Raw genomic sequence first — 24,195 nt, 5'->3', positions numbered from 1 at the left:
CAAAATTTGGTGACGTGAGCCATGTCAAGTAAAATCTGAATCTGAACAATCATAGCTTCTTGAAAAGGTAATCCACAATTCATTCTCTTTGGTTAACAAAAAAAGGTTGAATAAAGGTTATGTTATAGAAGTCACCTTTATTTTATATAAAGGTGACTTACCAATATGTATCACGTTATACTGAAAGTGATGGTAAGTTGTCCTAGAAACTAGACTTTCATAAGTACAACCATAGATTCAACAAAGCAGTTGTCACCACGACTAAATTATGTTAAGGTCAATAAACAACAAGCGGTATTGCATTATTATTCAAGTGTAAACATAGATCGTTTATAATTTACGAAGTTCTTAATTTGAATGTTGGTCTTATTTCAAAAAATCCTATCTTACGTGTATCAACAATTTTGAAAGAACTTTTAAGCTAGACATAAAATTACAGAAAGTAAACCCGCTTGCTTGGCGTTTAAAATAATAATTAGTACATTTGTAGTATTAATAAAAGTGTAGTTTCCGATGTTCCTTTCGTCTTTTGATTGCTTCAAACTAATGTGGTGAGCTAAAGCAAGCCAATATTTACTGATTAATATAAAATACATTTGTTAACCGTGTTTATATTAAATGGTTCTACTAAACCATTCACTCTGTGTCGATAGAACCACAATTAATATCTTGTCATAGCGAGATGTGACAGTGTGGCGCGATTGATGAAGAGGCTTTTACTGAACTAAAGAGAGTCTTTATGCGTTGTCTTTATCTTATGCTTGATATTTAGTTCAAAAGGGTTGGTAGTTAAAAAATTGTTAATGAGAATATAAAACAAAAGTTTAAGAGAAGCACAAAAGCCAAGACTCACGACACGACGTGTTTCCGTTTGGCCAATCACGTTTTGTTTTTTTAACAGTTGTTTTTTTTGTTAGTGGCCATTACCATTTTGACTTACACATTGACAAACAATATAATACTTATCTAATGAATGTTACTCACAACATATTTTAGTACTTGTACTATTGTCGGTCCATACATTTCCTAGCAAAGTCTCGAGCAAGTAAATTGGAACACTAAACGTGTTCTAGCCATCTCAATTTCACCAAGCAATTCCTCTCAATTTGTCATAGCTAACGTGAATAATAGCTTTCTAAAATAAAAACCTTCCCTCGATTTATCATTCTAAGAAGAATTAAGGTTTGATATACAAATATAGGGAAGCGATATGACTTTGGATAAAAAGAGCGGAAGCGTTATCATCATTACCGAAGAGTCATAACTACATGATTGCTTTTAGTCAAAAAAATCAAAATAATTATATGTATATGAAGTAATTTAATTATCCTATATTGTGAATAGTTACACTGTGTAGTCTTAATCTAAATATGTGAAATTCGCGTATAGCTTTAGTTATTAGTTTCTATATTATATACATATTCATAACAATGTGATAGATACGCATACATTTATATTAAACTTATGACAGCCCACTCAAGCATTAATTATCTTTTTCATTACATTATCTAAACAAAATCTCTGTATTTGGTGGAAACGTACCTTTTCGTATGGCCTTTCATTATTGCGATGTCAAATATTGAATTTTTGAACGAATTTATTAGCTTGACGTTGATGTTTAGCTTACAAGGGACTTGAGACCGTGGCAACTATAGACGATATTAAATATCCGCTTTAGATTAATGGTTTTTCTCTTTTCATATTAAATAAATTTCTATTACATAGGGATCTATAGCAGACCAAAATTAGTTTCAGAAGGAAGATTAGCAAATATATGTATATTTTTACCTAATTTTTTTAACATGGGTATAGTTAACTATCATTATTACTTGGCATATATTTAAAAAATATGTTCTATTAAGCAGCTTACAATATTTGAAGGCTTCAAATAATTAATGCAAAGCTATTGAATGCTTTGTTCTTATTGTCCTTATCAAACGGCAAACTCCCAATAGGGGTATAATATTTTGGCAAACACCTAATTCTCTAGACAAGCATTTAATTATCACTATCGGCCATATAATTGTAATAAAGTGAGGTACATTTGTTCCCACACCATTTTTGGTGGAGCAAGAATTCCGTGTTATGAACCTGAAATAAAATATAAAGTATCTGTCACATTGTACTACAACTTCAAGTGTGTAAATGTAGATATGGATAATTTAAATAAAACAACAGTATTGAAATAAACACAGTATATTATAGAGAACATTACAAAGTTGCCTTATATTTAATAATGCGTAAATAGTTTTAAGATAAGCATTAGAGAAAGTTGTACAGGCAAGTCTTTGGCACATTGAAAATTTGTATAATTATAAAATGACTAGATTATTTGACTACCTTAAATATGAAATAATGTTAAGTTTTTGCTTGCTATAAAACGTTCACTAGGGCGGGGAAACAAATTTGACGTGAAACGTGAAAATTAATGTTATTAAAACCCAAATTAAATTCCAAGTGCCTTTAATAGTGTACAGAAGCATTATAAAAGAATGTCAGTTTTTAAATAGGTCACCTTGCAACAAAATCGAGTGAATAACAAAATCTAGTTTTAAATGAATAATTTTGTTCCACACATTCGCAAATATCTTGAAAATATTTTTCTGGTTGTTGCTCACTTCATTCAGGTCACCGAACACAAGCTCTTTTTATAATCAAGAAATATATGGAAGCGTGATAAATAGATCGTTTTGGATAAATTAAATTTTAGTTTATCGAATCGAATAATTGTATAAAGATCGTTAATATTACATTTTTAAATAAGAAATAACATTGCAATAATCAAAGTTAATTAGTGAAAATAATAAATCATCAAGGAGTGCTGACACATGAACCTCATTCTTTTAAGTAGGTTAGCAAATTTTCGTTATTGAAATTTTCTTTCCAGATAACATTAAAATTTGATCCCTTTTAATTTAATTAAGAGGTAGGTGTTCATTTCGCTAAGATTCGATATCGGATTGCCAATTAGAACAAATACCTATAGAGCTTTATGCAAAATTAAATGGATATAAATTTAATATTGAACTGTTAATACCGAACGATATATACGAGTATATTATAATGGATATGCTCGTTAGGAGAATTATAGATCAAGGATTTTATTAAAATCGCATACTTAATCTAACTTAAACGACGGCAATAAACAGCTGATAAGTTAGATCACCTTTTCACGGTCGTTCAATCTCGAACCAAAACAGAAAGCAGTTAACAATGATCGATTCAGTATTTACAAGAATCTATGTTAATTTAAAACATTTGTAACTTGATAAGCCGCATTATATAAGTGCAATTAAAATGATTGAAGGATACTTGTGAATTAGTAATGGTGTGATATAACAGATTAATATTAGGTAGTGTAATAGATGTCATCCGAAATAAAGGCAGCTGTGAGAAGATAGAGTAGAGCAGATAGATAGAAACACTGTTAACAATTATAATTAGTTATAATTATTTACAAGAAAAGATAGAATTATTGAACACGGTTCTTGAACTGTATTCCTGAAGAATCTGAAATAAGTAATAAATTTTTAATCCTATCCTATATATATTAATTGACAGTGATAATTGATACACTAAGTAACTTCTCTTAACTTTGTCCTATTAGTAAAAAATATAGCTCAAGAAGTTTATGAATTACGATAGTAGAATCGTGATTTTTGCGATACGAAATGGTCAGAAATTAGAGGGATAATATGTTGACTTATATTTCCTAAAAAAACTTAAATTCTTGGCAATAACGAGCCTGTGCAGTGTGACTGTGCATAGCCGGCGGTGTCACTTAACCTCAGTTGAGGCTCCAGTCCGTTATTATAGCAAAATGTAATATAAAAACATATATGAATTGGTATCTCACCTCAAAACACTTGTACTCTATGATTCTCTCGGTCACATACTATAATGTTGCCATTTGACATAACAGCTATGCCTTCTAAACCTTTGAACTCTCCATCACTTGAACCCCAAGAGCCAAAAGCACGTAGGAAGCTTCCGTCGGGGTGGAAGATCTGAATACGGTTGTTACCAGAATCTGCGACCACTATATACCCTTGATCATCCACGGCCACACCCCTATAAAAATATGTAATAATTAATTAAAGAAAGTGTTAAGTCCTTGGAACATGCCTTGGTTTGTTCGTCACTAGCGTGTGTCAACTAGGAGGTGGTAGTCTAAAGAGAAGTTCAGAATCAGACAATCAGTTTATAACGACACATTTATTGTTTGATGGTGTTGATGTGATTGTCTGTAAGCCTGTATATTAAACATAGAATGAAAAAAAAATGTTTCTTTATTAACATTCATTATAAAGCAGTAACGAATAAGGTATAGAAGAGATAGACGGATGAGGTCGTAGTCATGTGTAATCATGATATATTATGTTAAATGTTTATTTAAAAGCTCTAATACGAATGGAATCTAAGATCACGTAGATAAGTCGGTCAAGGTAAAAGATCTTAAGAACTTCACGGTACTTTTGTTTTCCTTCAACAAGGATATTTCTTTTAATAGACGCGTGTCTACACTATACATGCACTGCATATCACCTAAATACATAATTATATAGAGAATTGTTCATCACTTAACACATACAAAATTTACGTAAACTGAATAATTTACGATTTTCTGTTCTGTTTATTTGTATTTTTTTATAGAACATAGCAAAACGTGCAGGCTTATCTGATCATAAGTGATAACGACCATGGACGCTCTCAATGCCAGAGGTCTCGCGAGTGCGATGCCGGTATATTAAGAATTGGTACGCTCTTTCCTTGAAGGACCCTAAGTCGAATTAGTTCAAAAATACTTCAATGGGCAGCTGGTTCTACATAGTGGTAGTACTTGGTAAGCCTTAAAAAATGCTCAGTTATGGAACGATCAAGGTGATACGTGTAAAATATTGTACTCTTCTTCAATGTCCGATGATGAAACGAAACTGCAGGTACGAAAAAGTCCTATGAAGATACGTTCTACAATTCACACAATAATATTGTAAGAATAATTGAAACTTAAAACATTTCATGTATCATATCAAAGACCTTTTGTATCTGGAATATTAATATATATACATATCGTTATAGACGCTAAGGTAAACCCGGTAAAAATCGCTAGTCTACAATAATGGCACAAAACTTCTACCTGTCTAGTCACGCAATATCGATTGCTCGTTAACTGCTACCTATAACTTCGAAAGGGCCAAAGTGTAAGCCTATTATCATACCGCGTACTTACTAATAACCCCCAAAGTTTCCCATGACATAATGAAAGTCATGCTCAAATGAAGCTTAAAAGGGGTTCAGCAAATTCGATGTTTAAATTGTTGATAATTTAAACATAGAGCATTTTGTAGGTCTTGGTCGGTCATTGGTCTAGGTGATCACTTCTAGTACGTAGACGTTGAAAAAAACGACGACCGGGAATCTCTGATCTAGAGCTACCTTACCTACCGTCTCGGAACGACGAAGCAAAGAACACACCCAGAAACGGGATGACCTCCCAACCCAAAAAAGCAAAACTCGAAGTATTGGAAATAACAATACCTAAGATAGACTTGACTAGATAGATAGTATGGAACTAAAGTTTATGAAAAACACTTTTTTGAACTAAACATTTTTAATTTTTTTTTTGAAAAATGACTCACGGTGTCCTTTTGCAAAAACCCGTCATCTTTTAGTCGATATCAACTTCGGGGCAATAAATACAGATAAAACAACTTTCTCTGCAGCTGTGATACTTTTGACATTTAACACCTTTTGTCTTCAGTCACCGTGACCACGCACGCTGAAAAGCACGCGAAACGTCGGTAAAAATTTTAAAATTTAGAATTATGTAAATAATTATAAGTTTTAATAATAAAACATAGCTTTAATGCGTTCAAAAAAGTGTTTTTCTTAATGTGTAAAAGCTATTTTAACAAAAGACAATACTAAAGTTTATAACCATTTAAGGGAGGTGTAGAGTTATTTAACCGTATTTTTTTCATATTGTAATATCAATGCAAACTGCATGTTATCATGATCATCAATTATTAATACGCAGATATACAATATTAAAGAACTGGTTTCAATAGGTATAGCAAAGTTTATTGAAACAAATTTAACATTAATTGTGGTCGTGAGTTCGGAGATGTTATGAGCCTGAGAAATATTAAATATTTCGAAATAGATCATTTCAGAAAGTCGCAGACATTTTAATCAAAAACTCAGTTTCAAGGTTACTATCGGTCATCTTTTATAAATGTAAATATTATATATATTATTTAATAATAATAATACTAATCAATGGCACTACATCCTTATTAAGTCTGGGCCTCAGATTTCTGTATCTGTTTCATGGTCGTATGTGAATTGAATAGGCAAGTAGATGATCAGCCTTCTGTGCCTGACGCACGCCGTCGACTTTTTGGGTCTAACTTTATATATTATTTACTATGAAGAAAAAAAATGTAATTTTTTTCATTTACAGGACTATTAACTTAATCATATTATTATAAGGAATTGGCAAGGTTAGTGTAGTCGCCGAGTGGTAGCCATCTCGTAGGTCCACAGAAGTAATGTATAAACACAACGTTGGGACGCTTATAGTATATATATATATATTATATTACTTACTATTTGACCTTATTAGTAATGGTTGTTTATTGTCTAACAATAATTTGATAGCAGCGAGTATGACAAGTAGAAAACTTTGCGTACATGTATTTTTTAAAATTGTTCACGTATGATTTTTCAGTTTGTAACAGTTTTCAAAAAGTTTTTCTGAAGCAAAAGTTCATAATAAAACTGAGATTTTTATGAAAATTTTCATACTATACGGAATTTCAATCTGCTTAATGCATAGGAACAAAATCTTTGGCCTTTTGTAAATTTTACGAACACGATGCATGTTTGCTACGTGAATGCGGCAAGGTAAATTGGTTTTGAGATTTATAGTTGTTACTTGACCAATTCAATACCTGTGCTCAAAAGAGCTGCGGTTGGAATGTAAGCCTAAAAAATATATAAAACTTTCAATTAAATCACTTACCTTGCATCGGTCTACAATGTATTGGATAATATTATATTATAAGTATAACAATATTTCCAAAATGTTTGGACGTCCATTTAAGTACTATTATTTTTTACATAATATCTCTGCTGTACAGGTAATATTTATGTACATAACCACATATATTTGATCAAAATAAAATGAAAAGGGGACTACGCAAATAATTACTAGAAATATAATGTCAATAAATAACAAATAATATGAAATGTATGAATAAGATATCAAAATAATAATGCTAGTTATTAAGTAAATTTGCCTACCTTGGGAACTTGAACTGTCCATCCTCCGAGCCTTCTTCTCCAAATGAAGATAACACCCTTCCATTCACATCAAACACCTGGATTCTGTGGTTATTAGAATCGGAGACTAAGACGCGGTTGGTGTTTGATACTGCTATATAGTGAGGGTGCTCCAATTGTCCCAGTTTGGAGCCAAAAGACCCGAATTTGCCCACGAATGTGCCATCGGATTGGAATACCTATAACATACATTTATATATATTAAAATATGTTAAAGATATTGTAATGAACTCTGCCATTCTAATAGACAGACATCTTACAGGTAGTAAATTGTCAATGGGTCAAAGTCAATTTGTCAGTAGTGCGTTGGACCGATTGTTGAGTTCAATCGCGTGGGTCGCTCTCTGATCGGTGCCTGCGCAGGACGTAAGCACTGACCTTGTTTTTAAAAGAACTGCGACGAAGTTTATGTTTACGTTAATGTAATAAAAAACGTTAGAACCGAGCGAACGGAAAGTGACTGATTTTAAATAAATGCTTATAAACCGCTGTATCTGCACTGATATTTAAAATAGCAAACCGCAAATCGACACCGAGATACAGAACCGTTCGATGTCGACTAATAAGTTCAAAGGATATAGGTATATATAATATACAAAAAAACAGTGGCGCAACAAACTAGATTTGGGCTTCAGATTTCTGTATCTGTTTCATGATCATATGTCAATCTAATTGACAAGTAGGTCACCAGCCTCCTATTCCTGACACACTCTACTCGACTTTTAGGGTATAAGGAAAGCCGGTTTCCTCACGATGTTTTCCTTCAGCGATTGAGCGAATGTTAAATGCGCACATAGAAAGAAAGTCCATTGGTGCACAGGTGGCAATCGAACTTACGACCTCAGGGATAAGAGTCTCCCACTGATCTATAATATACAGTATCAGAAATACTTAAAAGGCGCTGTAATCCTTCAAATAAATGTATAAATAACGCACACATCCGCGTTCTTCAACGCGTACTTCTGAAATTGATTTAATCTTCAACATCTCCATAAAAAAAGTTTAGCTGATTTCCTACCTTACAATAAATAAACAGCGCCCGAGTCAGAGAGTTTTAGAGTATGGAACATCACATAATCAGTTTTGTTTTAGATTTAGGACACACTGGAGTGGAGATAATAATATAATTATAGTAGAATACTCGTAAATTGAAATGACTAGTAGTGGAATAATTTAGAATTTAGCTTAACAAATGAAAATTACTGAGCATGTTGGATTAAAATAACAAAGCACATTCGTTAAATCCGTTTGACAATATACAATTCTATATTAGTGAATTGTTTGTATTTGGAACTATTTTAATTATTTAATTTGTAATTGGATTTATTAAATATTATTAAAACATTTCAAAGTTTTGCAAGTATTAGGCGACCTGTGGCCTGTGGATTATGAATAGCATGTTTTTTTAATTAATAATGAATTACATTTTTCTTTACAAAATAGCTAGAAGTTAACATTCAGGACTTAAGAATAACATAATAATATAAACGCGGACTTGCGCGAATAAGAATTTAAAATTTCTTAGAAATAAAAGTATTTTAAAAATCATCATCACAGAATGGGATTTTTATACGGACATGTTAATTGTTTCATTATTTTTTCACCCGTTTCATAAATTTGCCATTTAACATTTTGGCATTCTACTATAGTCATTATAGTTAATAAGTATTTTGTTAAGTCCGATATAACCTATACAAAATAACAATTAGTTTAATAGGATTTAAATTTTTCTCTAAGTGTACATATTTCTTATAGATACCGGCAAACATCTTAAACAAATGTCCTTGCCTGTGCAGAACCGATTTTTAGGTATCACTGAGAGGGGTAGCGATGGTGCGCGGCGGCGGGAAAGTGACGTGTCAATCCCGTGATTGGATCCCGTTTATGTACGATGCGAAAATTTCCCCCACTCCCTTGTTTAATGCTCAAGAAGTTTTACGTGATCTATATCAAGATCGCCCAATAACAACAGCGTTGCCACATGGCAGATAAAAACAATATTGCTGCAGAAAACAGTTTATTATGATGTGCTGATGAATTGTGTATTATGAATATAAAAACCTGTTATTTAGATTTCGGAGCAATAGGTATCTAATAAATCACGTCAGAATATAATACTTTACCTGGACTCTATGGTTTTCCTTATCACAAACGTAAATGAATCCGAGAGCGTCCGTGGTGATACCCCATGGGTAGTTAAACTTCCCATCCCCGGTACCCTGACTTCCGAATGACCTCAGGAAGCGACCGGCTGGATCAAATACCTAGTGACAAACAGAATATATCAAATTATAGTACGATGCAGTATATGTACAAAATGTCTATGACAGAGATGAAAAAATAATTTAATCTATGTACTAATAATATATAAAAACACATTATACAAACACAATATGCACTCAAAACCTTAAAATTTTCAAGAAAATGGAAGTGCGTTAAGGTAAATTATACCTTTATATAAATATATATATATATATATAAGTAGATAGGTATAAATACTTTAACTACTTTATTTAGTAAATAGTTAAAGTGTTTAATAAAATAGTAAGTCTGGTCTGTTTCGGTGTTGTAGTAAAATATACACGATTTCACGTGAGAATAATACATAAAGAAACTCATAACCATAGACTTTAATTACCCAATGATGAGCATTAAACGGTTACGGACCGTAATAAGGCTGTGTTAACGCTCTCATTGTTAAATATATTATAATAATACAATGTTATCAGAAAACGTTACATGAATAATAAAATCTTGCTGATTTTTTCTGACCCATTATCGTTAAGTGGATTAAAAGTGTAAGTAAGTAAGAGAGATTTTTAAAGACAATAGATGAAAGGGTCTACTAAAATTTAGTTTCATGCATAAAAATAGTTGGAGACTAACACAACATACGATAAGACACATCGAAACGCGTATCTGAGCTGAACTGTTGACCAATGAGTATCAAACGGAACCTCGTGTCATAGTCAGTTCAGTTATTCTTAATTTAAAACTTGCGCAGCAGAACAGTTTGTGAGACAAAATTATATATCAGTAGAACGCGCAGATGCCCCAAATCTCACTGGATTAGACGGGACTTATAATAGTGAATTCATACATTATTACAGCTCTAATCAGTGTTTAACCTCAATCAAGTTTACAAGCAAACGTGATGAATAGCAAGTCGTTTCAATTATGCCGAACTGAATACAAAATGTCTGTTGGGAAATGAATAGAGTGTAACGCGATCGTTCTGTTTCAGATGAGATTCTACAGGGATTTACGAGCGTCTAGAGCACAACAGACTAACCGACTATGACGTTGAGTTTTTCATACTAAGATATTAATTTATTGGATATTTTGTCTGTTAGTACCATTAGATAGGGAACGGCTGGAGCATTTCCTGCGTCGTTTTAATGGATACACTAGTAATTGTTCTTTTACCTACCAAATCTTATATCATATTTTGGTTTGCTGGGAATCGACCAGACGCCCATGGTCGGGGGCTTGTTATGAGCTGTGATACATAACGACACTGGCAGCTGACAGTAACGCCATTGCTTCGATATATATATGATATAAAATACGTTTACAATTCATAGGTAGAAATAATAGTTTATATATAATTAGCTAATCAATACCTGTTGTAAAACAAAGACCTAGCTTTATTAAATTCTAGTATGCAACATTTTGTACTAAATTTCGATGTGATTGTAAATAAAATCCTTAGATTTTTCACTACAAATCATTAAATACTATTAAACTAGACAACTTCATCTCAATAGTTTACTACCAATCATGAATATTTTAAGTCACGTTTTGTAATAAAACACTAGTAAATATTTAAAAGGGAAAATCCGCGGTTACTTAGTCTCATCTAAGTAAGGTAATTTATCAAAAATGGGAGTGAAAGTAATTGAGAACGGGGGTGAAGTAGCATTTTAAAGCAACTTCTAGATCCAAATAAGCAATCAATCAACATTAAGAGCTGAAAAATACCATTGTGTCACAAATTTTAGTAAATTATTGGTAGTACATTACCTAAACAAAATCACTGAGGTGGCCTAAATATAAGCAATATATAAAATTAAATAGCTATCGTAATAAAATTTGGCATGAATATCAGAATGAATGTTTCGGGATTATTGAAAAATAAATTAACATGCATCGTTCCAATAGAACACGTGCAGTCAAATTTACAAATTGTAACTAAGTCAAAAGGTTAGAGCCGTTAAAATTATACGTATATGCAATAACTTAACGAAACTATCGTAATGTTGGTGGTCAGGCATCTGGTACATAAAATTATGATATATTTCGCATTCCAGATAATCGCGCTTTAGGACAGTATCATTAAGCCACTAATAACTCAATACGCCTCAGTCTAACGTGTGTGACGTTTACACAGATTTATGTGCAAATAATTTATAAAGGATGACATAATGCGAGATTCCATCCGCCCCGCAGTTCATATCGAAATTCTGCTAAAATTATTTTATGCTGTGACGGAAATTAAATATTTCTTGCGTTTAGAATTCCGGGGGTTTTTCTTTAAGCGTTTTAAATAGGGAAAATCAGAATATTTTGTTTCGATACAAGGGTCAAATATATTAATTTCTTCATAGAGATTAAGAATTATAAAATTATCTTTGGTCTAGTCTAATCCAATGTTAATGTTAGAAGAAATATATTTGTGATCGCGTGACATTGAATAGTTGTTGATATAATATTTAATTGAATTATGCAAATTAATATTATAGTAGTTGTTAGTACGTTTGGCCACATGTAGTAAATTAAATATTTACATTTGTCAAAATGCTATAAATGGTTTCATTGTTGCTTCATCTAACTTGATTTGCTTTTAAGCCAAGTAAATTTTTAACAATTATCTATAACTAAAACTCTCATATCCCCTAAATAAATATCGATTATGATAACTTCACTAAAATCATATAATGCTTTATCAAGATAATGAGTTCAGTATTTATTATAAGTGACCAAGGTTTTTTAAACTGTATTATAATCAAGTAAAAAGATTGTCCTTTATTTATGGAATTCAATAATAATAATATAAAAATATCTACACAACGGGTTATTTTTATTCATTAGCCCAAAATCTACGCCACATAGTAAATTTATGATGTATCAGATGAGCTGATGATATAGAAACTCTAGTATATTATAAAAACCAGGTAATTATGTTGAAAATATAAACTTATACATAAGTAGAATGTCGCAAGAGAAAAATATATAAGCTCGTCGGGTTGTTAGTACATTGTAGTATACTTTAATTTAAGTAAAAAAAGAAGAAAACATCGTTTGATTCGGCTTCTTAAGAGACGATCATCGTAAACAATTAAGTAATTTACTTTATTTATAAGCAGATTATATGCATACACTTCTTTTTATTTATGTAAGAAGATCTAAGATCGAAAGTAATTATACATATTATACAGAATCATATCATAAAGTTATTTACCGCAGAATCAGTCGGCCACGTTTGCTTACATGTCAAGCTGTCATTCACAATCTCAAAACTTTTCACTTCAGTTTAAAATAGCAAACTTTTGACGTGAACTCTTCCGTGTATGAACACGATGTATAAAGCTTACATATGAAGTGTTTAAAAAATTGTGAATTAAGTCTTCAAAGGTTGGCCTTTTGTGACCCTGGGTTTATATTATTTGTTAATATTATAGTTATAAGGATAAACGCGATTTTCTGATAAAAAATTGTTAAATTTTTAAAAAAATGTTGATGTTACTATTTAATAATGTCTTATGTGCTGATTTTCAGATTTAATTATCTACACTATCCGAAGAAAAAAAACATTGTTCATCAGAGTTATGTAACCTAATTTTAATTAAGTTGCCTATCAATATTTTAGTCAATAATTAGAAGCGTAAACAAAATGTAAACAATCATCTCATACTCTGGAAGCCAATTATGAGCCCTTTAGTTTTTACCACACTTAAATTTGTATTCTAACATTCTCGGAGCCGATAATGTCCAAAACATAAGTGTCATTTACATTTATAAGCCAAGTTTGTTTTTGTTAGCAATAAACCTCAACCCCTCCACCCTAATTTTGTGTTAGTTATAAAGCTCATGTAAAAAATTTAAGTCAGTTGTTACCTATAGCTTTACCATGTGTTAAAAATACTAACTATTAAAATAAATAATTTTGTTTGATTATTATTTATAACATAATTACTGAGTACGTATGAAATTTGTGTCAAATTACAGTCGCCTGCAAGTTTTAGTAACATACATACTACATCATGATTCCTTATTATAGAATATTTACCTGTATCCGATGATTATATCTGTCAGCAATGATGTATTGCCCTATTCTGTTAACTGCCACACCAGCCAGACAGTCAAATTCGCCTTCAGAACTGCCATATTGACCGAACTCTTTCACGAATATTCCATTTGAATCAAATACCTAGTGAATAAAAAAACATATTTTTTTAAGTAAATCTGTCGTAAGTGGCAAATATAAAATATAATTGTAACTATGTAAGCATTCTTATAATATTTTTTCAACAAAAAACGTCTTAAAATCTTTCAAGACCATAAAAATATGTGCCAAGATCACTAAATAAATCAATTACCTGGACTCGATGGTTAGATGAGTCAGCCACAACCATAGTGTTGTCGGGACCCACAGCGATACCACGAGGCCAAGTAAAGTAGCCGGGTTCGCTCCCCCGACTCCCCACGCTGAATTGTAAACGGCGTTTCTGCAGATACTGGCTCCTAGGGGAGGAACCTGCTGCTGCGAAACCTGGGACATAATTAATGATTAGAATCCACTCTTACACTAGCCAGACTAAAACCCATCAAGCCTCAAACCTATGTACACGCCACTCTTATCTCTAACCTGCTACCGCTGCTGTAGCCGCCGTAGGGGAGATGGGGGAGCCTGCCGCGTTTTTTGAATCATCATCAGAACTGGCAAGCTCATTTGCTGATCTTAATGGTAGCCCGAGAGACAGGCGACGGGATGCACTCGTTGAGGAACCACTCGTATCGCGGTCTTTTCCCCGCGAACCATACTTGCTCTTCAAGTAGCGTGCCCATGAACTTAAGGCTGCTCCATCCTTTTCGCCTGTTACAGGACGTTCAGGAGAGCTTTCCCTAGATTTAAGAGCATGTGATGATCGACTTCGAGACAACTCTGAACCACCTGTGCCGGTGCCGTATCGAGCCGCGAGGTATGCAGAAGGTGAAGCTGTGGTAGGTGATACTGGTTCGTCTTGATCATCATCGTCACCAGCACCGAAACCACTATGACTACTTTTACTTCTTGCTAAACGATTACGTCGCTCTTTCAATGCTAAATATCTAGAGCGTGCAGTCGGATATTTAGATTCATCGTCAAAAGAAGATGTTGGTTCTTCTTCTTTAGGTTTGCTACCATAGCGATTACTGTATGAGGAAGCAGAATTTCCATAACGAGGCGTTTCTTCCTCAGCTGGTTGCGGTCGAGTACGATAGCGTGGCTGCGTAGGACTGTCTTTGTTTTTATTGTCTTGCGCATCACTTCTAGCGTTGTTGCTGCGAGCAAGTAATGGACCAATATCAGTGCGGGCCATCGCTTGGCTCTCGGGCTTTCGTTGGGATGCAGGCTCCTCTTCACTCTCCTCTGACGAGTCTGTTTCCTCCTCAGAGCTAGAATCAGAGTCTTCTTGAGCCGGCTCGGCGGGTGCTGGAGCGGGCGTTGGTCGCTGTGAGCCTATAAATCTACTCTGGATACGTTGAGCACCACTGACAGTGCCATTTGTAGTTGCTGTTGTCGTTCTATCACCGCCTGCGGACAAAAAACGAGATCTTGGTTTTGATGGAAGTCCGTCATTGCTATATTTAGCTTTTAACTCTTCAATCGATAATATAGCACCTGTATGTTTAACCGCCGAGCCGGAACTTTCTGTAGAAGCACTTGATTCAGTGCTAGCAGCTCTTGCAGGAACGCGATGAGAGGTGGGAGTCTCAGTGGCTGAAGGTCGACGTGGCGTTGGAACTGGTGTTTTTGTTGCTGTAGTTGTATTCTTGCGTTGATTTCTTTGCAGTGTACCAAGAGATTCATCTGATTCTCCATCACTGGATGCCTGAGAAATATATGTAAATTCGATTTTGACACCAAAAAGTCAGGGTTATATTTTGTTGTGTTGTGTCTATGTATTATAATTGTGAGTTAACATGGAGTGTGTAATTGGAATGCCCTAGTTTGCTCTGAAGATTTCCTTGTTAGTAACGGTGATAATTATCTAAATTGTATAGTGGTTTCATCAATCTGTCTCATCCTCCCAACTCACCTCCCGGGCTGGTGTGGGTGGTTTTCGAGTAATCGAATTTCTTTCTTCTTCCACAGCCCTTTGTGCAGCCCGTTCAGCTTCTTGAGAAGATGTAGCTTTATTTTGTCTTTTAAGACGGGATATTTCATCATCTTCACTTTGTTGTCGAGCAGGTGGTGGTCGACGCTGAGTTGGAGGTGTCGGCTGAACGGGTTTTGGTGGCGGTGGAGGTTCTTTCTTTTCTTTTTTCTTGCCACTGTCCACGTCCAACATTCTTTGCATAACTCGTGGGCAATCGCTTAAGCGGAATATACCACTCAGAGGACCACGGGTAGCATCTTCTGTGTCAGTCACTTTTTCTTTTTCTTTCTCTTTATGTTCAGATTTTATATTGCGCGTAGCCTGTTCTGTATCAGAGTCATTGTCTTGTTGATGACTTCTGACGAAACGGGATCTGAATCGACGAGAAGGACGATGTTCCGACTCATAGCCACTATAGTCATCAGTTGCACCGTATTCCCTTGTGGGTTTTTCAGGCGGTGGGGGCCGACGCTCACCAAATTTACGACCTCCAAGAATAGGTTCATCAATATCATAATAACTTTTAGTTTCTTCTTGTTGCCGGAACTGTGTAGCGAGACGGTGGTCACTTTTAGACCTGGTAAGACCTTGAGAAGGTTGCAAGCTACTTCCACCATATCCACTTGTGTGAGCAGGGTTGGTAATATTTAATTCACCGTAACTAGCAACATGCATAACAAGTTGATTAGGATCATGAGTCATAATAAACCGTATCCTACGATTATAATCACCAGCTTCATAATCGAAGTTCCTTAGAAATTCTACGGTCTTCAAAAATATTTCTTTAGTATCGACTAGTTCTGTGTCTTCCCATTCCACGTCATCATTCATGTATTTATCGGCGACATCACAGTTACTTTGTATATTACTTAATTCTAATTCTAAATTATCTTTGAGGTGCGTTAGGTTTCTGAGTTCAGTTGCTAAGTAACGGTCAATTTCATTTCGCAAGAAATCTGTTCGATCTTTTAGCGCTTTAGCTAATCTCTTGTGTATTTCATCAACTTCTCCTGATACTGCAGCGCAGTTTGTTTGGAGGTTTGATGTGTTTCGTTCGACTATACCAAGTATATCCTGAAGCCTATGTACGCCGCGTCGTATTTGATTATTTATTCTAGTTATTTCTCTACGCAGGACTTCCATGTGAGCTGATTTGCATTCTTCGCACACTTTCTTGTCGCAATGAGCACAAGGTGCACAATATGCTTTTTCTGAGCAAACATTGCATCTTTCCATAACCTGTCCTGCTGTGGGATCAGGTAGTTCTCCAGCAATTTGAGCATGTAGTTCTAAAAACCGTTGCAGTGTTACATTTGTTGGAAATCCCTGGACTCCCTGGTAGGGAATACGGTGTTCGGCGCGGCATTCTGGACATTTGACCTATAAATGAAGAAATAACTCAATCATATTATTGATTATACAAATGCATAAGGTATTTTTAAAAACAAAAAAAAGCTTACCTACTTTAGTTTAACCACCGTAAATTACCTATTTTTGATACTTTTAAGTTGTTCTGTTAGGTACACATTCAGTGATAATTATACCAATAAATAATATAAAACATAGAACATAGATGATTGATTGCGTGAAATAAATTTTCTAATAGCTTAATAAATTCATATATTAACTATCTAAAACATTAAAATCTCTAATATACATTATGGCGAATTCATTACATTTACATATCTCGACTTCACTGCAGTTGTGGTTACCAATAGCCTCTAAATGAAAATCGTGGTCAGAGAGTTGAAGATGTTATCTTTTGAGGTGTATTACTTGCGCAAGTTCAATTGATTTTAAGCATTTGGAATCATATCATTTTACATATCATACAAAATTATATAAGCGGCCAATATGCCATGATAGAATATCTCGCTTACCTGTCTTCTAACGTAATCCACTAAGCCGTCCATACACGGCTCCATACAGAAGCTGTGTTGACATGGCAGGAGTTTTGGATTCCTGTATCGATCCAAGCACACACAACATGTTAGCAGTGATTCGAACTGCTCCATTTTTCAGCTTTTATGTTACTGGAACCGAAAACATAAAATAGTTAATTGTTTTATTGTATGAATAAAGCTAAATTACACTTTAGCTTGAGTTTACGGTTTATAATATTTATATGTTAATTAAGAATATAATTAATAATACTTAGTAAATAACTAATTACTTAATATTATCAGGATTTAAAATATATCCTCGAAAATCAACTTCTTACATACAGAATAAAAAAAGTTATATACACCAGCCATGTAAAGGGAAAAAATAATTAGGTAAGTTAACAAGTTTATTTGAAATTTCCAAATCGAATTGTTTTTTGTAATGTGAACTTTATTTCTTTATATGTACTTTATATAAGATTCGATAAATCTAAACCTAACCTAAGTTTATAAAAACAGGTCATTTAAAATTTCAAACATTATAACGAGAAATGTTTTATAAGTTCTATACACTCTGATTGGAAAAAGTTGGAAAGCCGGTCGATTCGTTGTCAGAGACAAATGATATTTTATGATAGTTGAGGACTTTTCAATAAAAAGACGCTGAAAACAATTACCATATCAAGCTACTAATATTCCTGTCATTTCTACAGTATATGCGCCCTTGTTTACTGGTAAACGTACATGACTTATAACCCAACATAGTTTATAAGTACTGGGTTTGATTCTAGGCGAAGCAATTACTGTTAAACATGAAATGATCAACGAAACTGACGCTGAAATTAGTTTTTCTGTTAAGTAGTCTCAATGGTGGACCTCTTTATAATTTAAAATTAAATATCTGATTTAAATCAGATCAATGATTAAATAAAATTAAAACACTTCCTGTGGAGTTTAATTTTTCAATACGTTAAATCTAAAAAGCACTCGTACGAATCACTATAATAATGATTTCATATGACAGGTGGGGATCTCTTAAATAAAAATGATGAAATGTGTATTTTGTGTACCTGCCCCATGCCCCATAGGGGTGCTATGAGACTTCAATAAATGTCTTATTTCTATTAATTCAATTTTCACAGCCTTGATTCCTCTTTCCTATTACCAGATATCAGCGTCTAAATTTAGTTAAAGTATTTATAGATTAGTCTAGTATTTCACACGGCACAGATTATACAAGCCAATTTAGGGTTCCCAATAACCAACGTTGCCCGACCTAAATATTGTATGGTCAATAACGAAAAAATATATATGTTAAATAAACAATGTAATTTGTAAATAGGGCACTGTAATAATTGTAAATCTATGTGTAGTTGTATAAATAAATTGATACGTGACAGATAACATAATGTGGTTAAAGGAATTAAAACTGTGGTAAGCTGGATTTTTTGTAAAACAATGTTTATGTGAAGTTATGAAGGCCGGCATCGCACTCGTGAACCCTCTGGCATTGTGAGTGTTTAGAGGCGGCGTTATCACTTAACATCAGGTGAGCGTCCTGCCCGTTTGCCTCCTATTATATAAAAAAGTCCCTCAACTCGCCAATAATAAAATACACATTGCTGTGTCGTTTTCATTGTGTTAAGGCATACCTTAATAACCATAGTTATTTCTAGTGACTACATATAGTCACTAGAAATAGCTATTGTTTCACCGTGAATTAAACGCCTAACTATTAACTATATAACATAGCTATGTACATATGTACATAGTATGGGAATACTACTCTCGATACTATTAGACAACTAGGTTCAAGGAATACCTAGGTTAGTAAGTTTTATATAAATGTGTACAAGGCTAGTACTTATAGTCACTATAAATGGCTATGGTTTCACCGTAAATTATACGCCTAACGTTTGAGCTATGTGTACATAGTATGGGAATACTACTCTTGATACTATTAGCCAACTAGGTTTAAGGAATACCTAGGTTAGTAAGTTTTATATAAATGTGAACAAGGCTAGTACCTACTACACATTAATATAAAACTTTTGGGCCTCAGTGACTATGTATGGTGTGGATGTTTTTTAAATAAAAAAATGTATTAGATTTCGCTAGTACAATCAAAGTCATTTATAATTTACATTATTTTCTGTAATCTTTATAATAGACAATGACACGAACAGAAGATAAAAAAGCTTTTATGAGACGTCACCTATTTAGAAGGATGAAGCCATGAACAATATATTTTCATACTAATTGGTTTTCTTCGTATTCTCATTGTCTCGTTAGCTTTTGGCTCGAACGAATAGTGATTCATTGTTACACGTGAGAAAATGTTATTCAAGAAATATAAAAGAGATCGCGTCAATTAAATCAACGCAAAAGAAAACGTGAAAATTTTCCGGTTCGAAAATGTTTTGCATTTATAAATAATTATTTAAAAAAACTTTTTTATGGTACAACACGACACATTGGCTTAGTAGGGAGATGAAGGATGATCTGATCATTTTGGAACGTAAATGTTGTCTGTACTGTAAACAGTAAGTCAAATTGTTATTGATTTCATCATATTCATAGAATTTCATTTTTAAGCCTCCAAAACGTAACCTAACCTAACAAAGAAATCTAATCTATCAAGTGACGTTTGACAATTGACAATTGTTTTTTCGTTTATGACGTACCATTTGCCACAACGGCGGCGTATACAATGAGGTTGTACATATATGACGTGACAATACTTTATGACTCGAATTTTTGCATCTACTTTATTAATCATTAATATTTCATTAAAAATCAGTTTGTATTAGAATCAATGGTTTTTAACGTCATTGAAAGAAAAGATTAGATTATATTATTATGATGAATAGTAAAGAAAATATTCATCATAAAGAGATTAATTCGGGACTATTTTAATATAAAAAAACTGAGTCTTACATTGAATTATACATAAGTATTGCCATTCACGTGCGTATCGGCGTACTTCCTTCGCCTACTCACGATCTGCGCGGCCTGTCTTGGAACTTTGCCTATATTTTTACGGATGTGTGCATTTTCCTATAAGAAAATGACGAGTATTTCGTATTAACTACCTAACGTCAGAACTATTTTCAACAATATTGCGAAATATTTGGAGATTATGCAGAATAAAAAAGTATATACCCCAGAGAACTAAGACAGTTTCAGATATTTAAATGAAGTGACTATATCATGTAACAGGTTAAATTAATATGGGTTGGTATTTTTTGCCTTAAAATATTCCGATGAAACAGATGCCAAAATATTTTAGAACCATGTCGCAGAATGTCATGTTGCGGTACATCCAGCAAGTCCGTAGAGGATAACCATATTTGTGTCTGTTTCACTCATCATATCTGGCAAACAGAGATGAGTTTTCGAAGTAAGCCGGATTAAATATAGTTTCATATATCATGTACTTAATACATAATAAACTAGACATAGAAAGCAAAACAATCTTTGCGATTCTGTAAGAATTTACCAATTTGGTGTAATTAATATATATATATATTGGTTTTTATATTTTGCATGCTAAAGAAATTCTTAAAAAACATAATAAAAGTAATAATTCACTTGATATTCTCTTGGCGTCGACAGCAAATTGTATGCAAATTGTTTGTAACGACTCCCTGTTTGTTTTTAATTATATTTTTAATGATTTTGGACGTTTGCGTAAATAGACTAAGGCTACAACGCCTTTGAACAAATTGTTTTAACTTATTATTGTATGATGTCTCCAAATGTTTTATTAAGAGCTACAAAAATAGCTTAGTAAAATTCTTTGTAGATAAATATGATAATCTGGCCTTATCTCCAGAATGTATGTAGAAAAAATGAATTGGATAGATTTAGTTTTAAAATTAATATGTTTATTATTGCGCTGATCATTTACATTTTTTCGTCTTCGGTTTATTTTATGACAATCAATTATATAAGAACTTTGCAAATCTGGAGTAGTTAGGTTAACTTTAGAAATTTTCGCTTTGTACATTTTTGGAGCAGGTTTTTCTAAAGCGAAATAAATCAATCACTGATATTCACTTTGCACAAAAAATTCTCATCACGCATGCACTGAAAACTCCCATTCGGCGGAAAATATTTAAAAACCCTTTCAAACATTCCATTAGTTCTTAATATTGCGAGTTATGACTGCATTCAGTTTGATCAAGGTAATATACGCCTGGTTAAATTGGTATAAATGTATTTCTGTAAATTTTTAAGATAACTTTGTCTCACGAACATGTTTGTAAACATGATCGGTGAAAAAGACCCTTAGACTTGCTTGTTTGAGGGCTTAGGTCGAATTATATTATGGAATTATTTTCGTAATAGAACAAGTAAAGTTTTGATTGCGCTTCGTAAACAATTTTGAACTAAAGGGAATGAAAATACATTTTTCTTGCCTTTCTTGTGAAAAACTGATATTTTCATATCTAAAATACTATCGTAACACGGATGTTACGGCTTTTCTTCTTCAGCTATGATTGAGTTACAGTCAAGATTACTGTGAGTAATGTTATGCTACACCCTCAGCAATATTTATAAAAAAAACCGCGATTGTTTTGAGTTTCGGGGTAATTTTCATGAATAACTATTATTATACAAAAAGTAACCAATACGTAATGGTGTCCTCAATTAATTCATTTATTTGCAGTTTAAGCCAAATTTCTACTAAAACTGTTATACAATTATTTTATTTGTATAAAATACTGGTGTAGAATCATGAACAAAGACTATATAATACAAAGGATATATGGAGCCAAAGTAGAGGCCGCAGTGGCGTCAATGTACGTCACGTGTGCGTCAGCCTAGCCAGAAAATTTTGATATTTTTTACAAAATATAATAGTGCATTCATAGAGGTGCACAAAAGCCAAAGGCTTTCAAGCCGGTCTTTAGGGTTTTTTATGTATATGTCCACCCTTAAAACTGTCTTGCCGGGACTGCCTTCATTATATAAAATTTCACGGTAATTGTACAGTCTATCTTTAAATTACATGAGTTTTATATTTTTGTGTTGTTATATCAATAACTAAACACTTCTGTATTCTCATGAAGCCCTAGTAAGGGACGAATGAACGGAATTAGTTATTATTTAATTATAGTAAATATATAATTAAGGAAATACAGAAAAGTTAAGGCAACCAATTATTTCGCTGTTTTAGTTCCAATATAATATAAAGTATTTGTATTCAGCGGATACGAAATTCGTCAATAATCTTGATAAATTATCAATTGCCAATAGCTGCTTGATAGTACATTTTTTTTAAAGTTCGCATTTATATTATTAAATAATGAATCTGTAGCATAATTTTCCTGTAGATTGCATCCTATATATTTTATAATAACATTGGAAAGATATTTTTAGTAGACTTTAAGTAGAACTTTTTTACTTATAATACGTTATTTTATTAAAATTTTGCCTTTTGCAAAACAGTCTATTTTAATTAACATTTCTGTTATTTTACAAACTGCGCTTGCACCAAACAATCGTATTTTCGTTCGTTATTTGAATCATTCGAACCGTCAGAAAACAAACAAGGCCGACGTCATACCGAATGTATTTGTATAAATATAGTTTGTATAAAAAATAATATCACAATGTTGTATTTTAAAAATAGTTTTCTAAATCACATACACTTTTCTGGTTTGACTTATCTGTCTCAGTCCAATATAAAGTTAATGCTATTTAAAAAAACAGATGACTGATTGCTCTAACACAGTATAGACGAAGTTACCTGTAGCTTTGGACGTAATTTTATATTTAATAGTCAAGTTTAAGTTCTGCATGCGTTTCAAGGTTGGCTTTAATTTATATATGTTGGTTGTCTGGAAGAAACTGCTTTTAGCAGTGATGGTCATACTGCTAAAAGCAGTTTCTTCTGACTTCATCTTAATTTATTTATTTCTCTTGTTTTATGATGCTTTAATAAAGTTTATTTTATTTATACGAATGGTATTGGTATAACAACAATTTATATAGAAAGAAAACAAAAACAACACTTTGGTTTTTTTTTTATGCAGAACATATTAAAGCCATCCATCCGTACTCAATACGATTATTAAATATAAATAAGTCAAGGTGTGTTTTCACGGATTTATTCATAAACTATTTACGTCAAAAATCTACGTATAAGTATAGACTATATGTACACTTTTAATACAGGAGAAATAAGAAAATCATCTTCTTGAGGTTAATAAGTTTATAGTAAAACTGTATCAGTCAAAGTTCAATCAAATAGGTTATAAGGTAATTTGTGAGAAGATTTTAATTGTTAGTTGGATGTTTACTTACAGCGCATTAGCAAAATCCACTCAAAAATCAACACAAATTACTTGTCATTTTGTGGCACAGGTTAGTCAGTACGTCCAGAAGATTTGCTACTGAAGGAACACGATATGGGAGAGTGTTGTGTTATTTTGGGAAGCGCGTGCGATCAGCGTTACTTTTGGTACGGGAAAGGTCATTGGACAGTTTGAAACGCATTTTGTTTTGTGTAGGTTATAGAGGACCGTCACAGGTTAGTGGGTATATAGGTAGATCTGTTACAATATAATATATTATAGACGCAGATGCAAAAATTATGT

The 24,195-nt window shown here is 33.0% G+C and overlaps 1 protein-coding gene across 5 annotated transcripts in view; it reads right to left on the bottom strand.

Annotated features, from left to right (window-relative positions):
• Window positions 1-2,180: 2,180 nt before the first annotated feature.
• Window positions 2,181-24,195, bottom strand: part of LOC123710476 (RING finger protein nhl-1) — a 69,857-nt gene continuing 47,842 nt past the window's right edge. For 2 of the 5 annotated variants that reach the window (XM_045662399.1, XM_045662402.1), the window contains 9 exons: window positions 17,588-17,740; window positions 15,648-17,087; window positions 14,213-15,440; window positions 13,944-14,116; window positions 13,634-13,774; window positions 9,468-9,608; window positions 7,306-7,523; window positions 3,857-4,071; window positions 2,181-3,510 (listed from right to left, as the gene is read on the bottom strand). In XM_045662399.1, coding sequence (XP_045518355.1) covers window positions 3,858-4,071; window positions 7,306-7,523; window positions 9,468-9,608; window positions 13,634-13,774; window positions 13,944-14,116; window positions 14,213-15,440; window positions 15,648-17,087; window positions 17,588-17,722 — 3,690 coding nt within the window. In that variant the 5' untranslated portion in view covers window positions 17,723-17,740 and the 3' untranslated portion in view covers window positions 2,181-3,510; window position 3,857. Of the gene's footprint in view, window positions 3,511-3,856; window positions 4,072-7,305; window positions 7,524-9,467; window positions 9,609-13,633; window positions 13,775-13,943; window positions 14,117-14,212; window positions 15,441-15,647; window positions 17,088-17,587; window positions 17,741-23,902; window positions 24,065-24,195 lie in introns of those variants that run through there. The other 3 variants (XM_045662404.1, XM_045662403.1, XM_045662401.1) reach the window with 3 other exon arrangements.

This window comes from Pieris brassicae, chromosome 5, assembly GCF_905147105.1.
Source record: "Pieris brassicae chromosome 5, ilPieBrab1.1, whole genome shotgun sequence".
Classification (NCBI taxonomy): domain Eukaryota; kingdom Metazoa; phylum Arthropoda; class Insecta; order Lepidoptera; family Pieridae; genus Pieris; species Pieris brassicae.
Note: the sequence above shows the minus strand (reverse complement) of the source record. Positions and strands in the feature narration are given on the sequence as shown.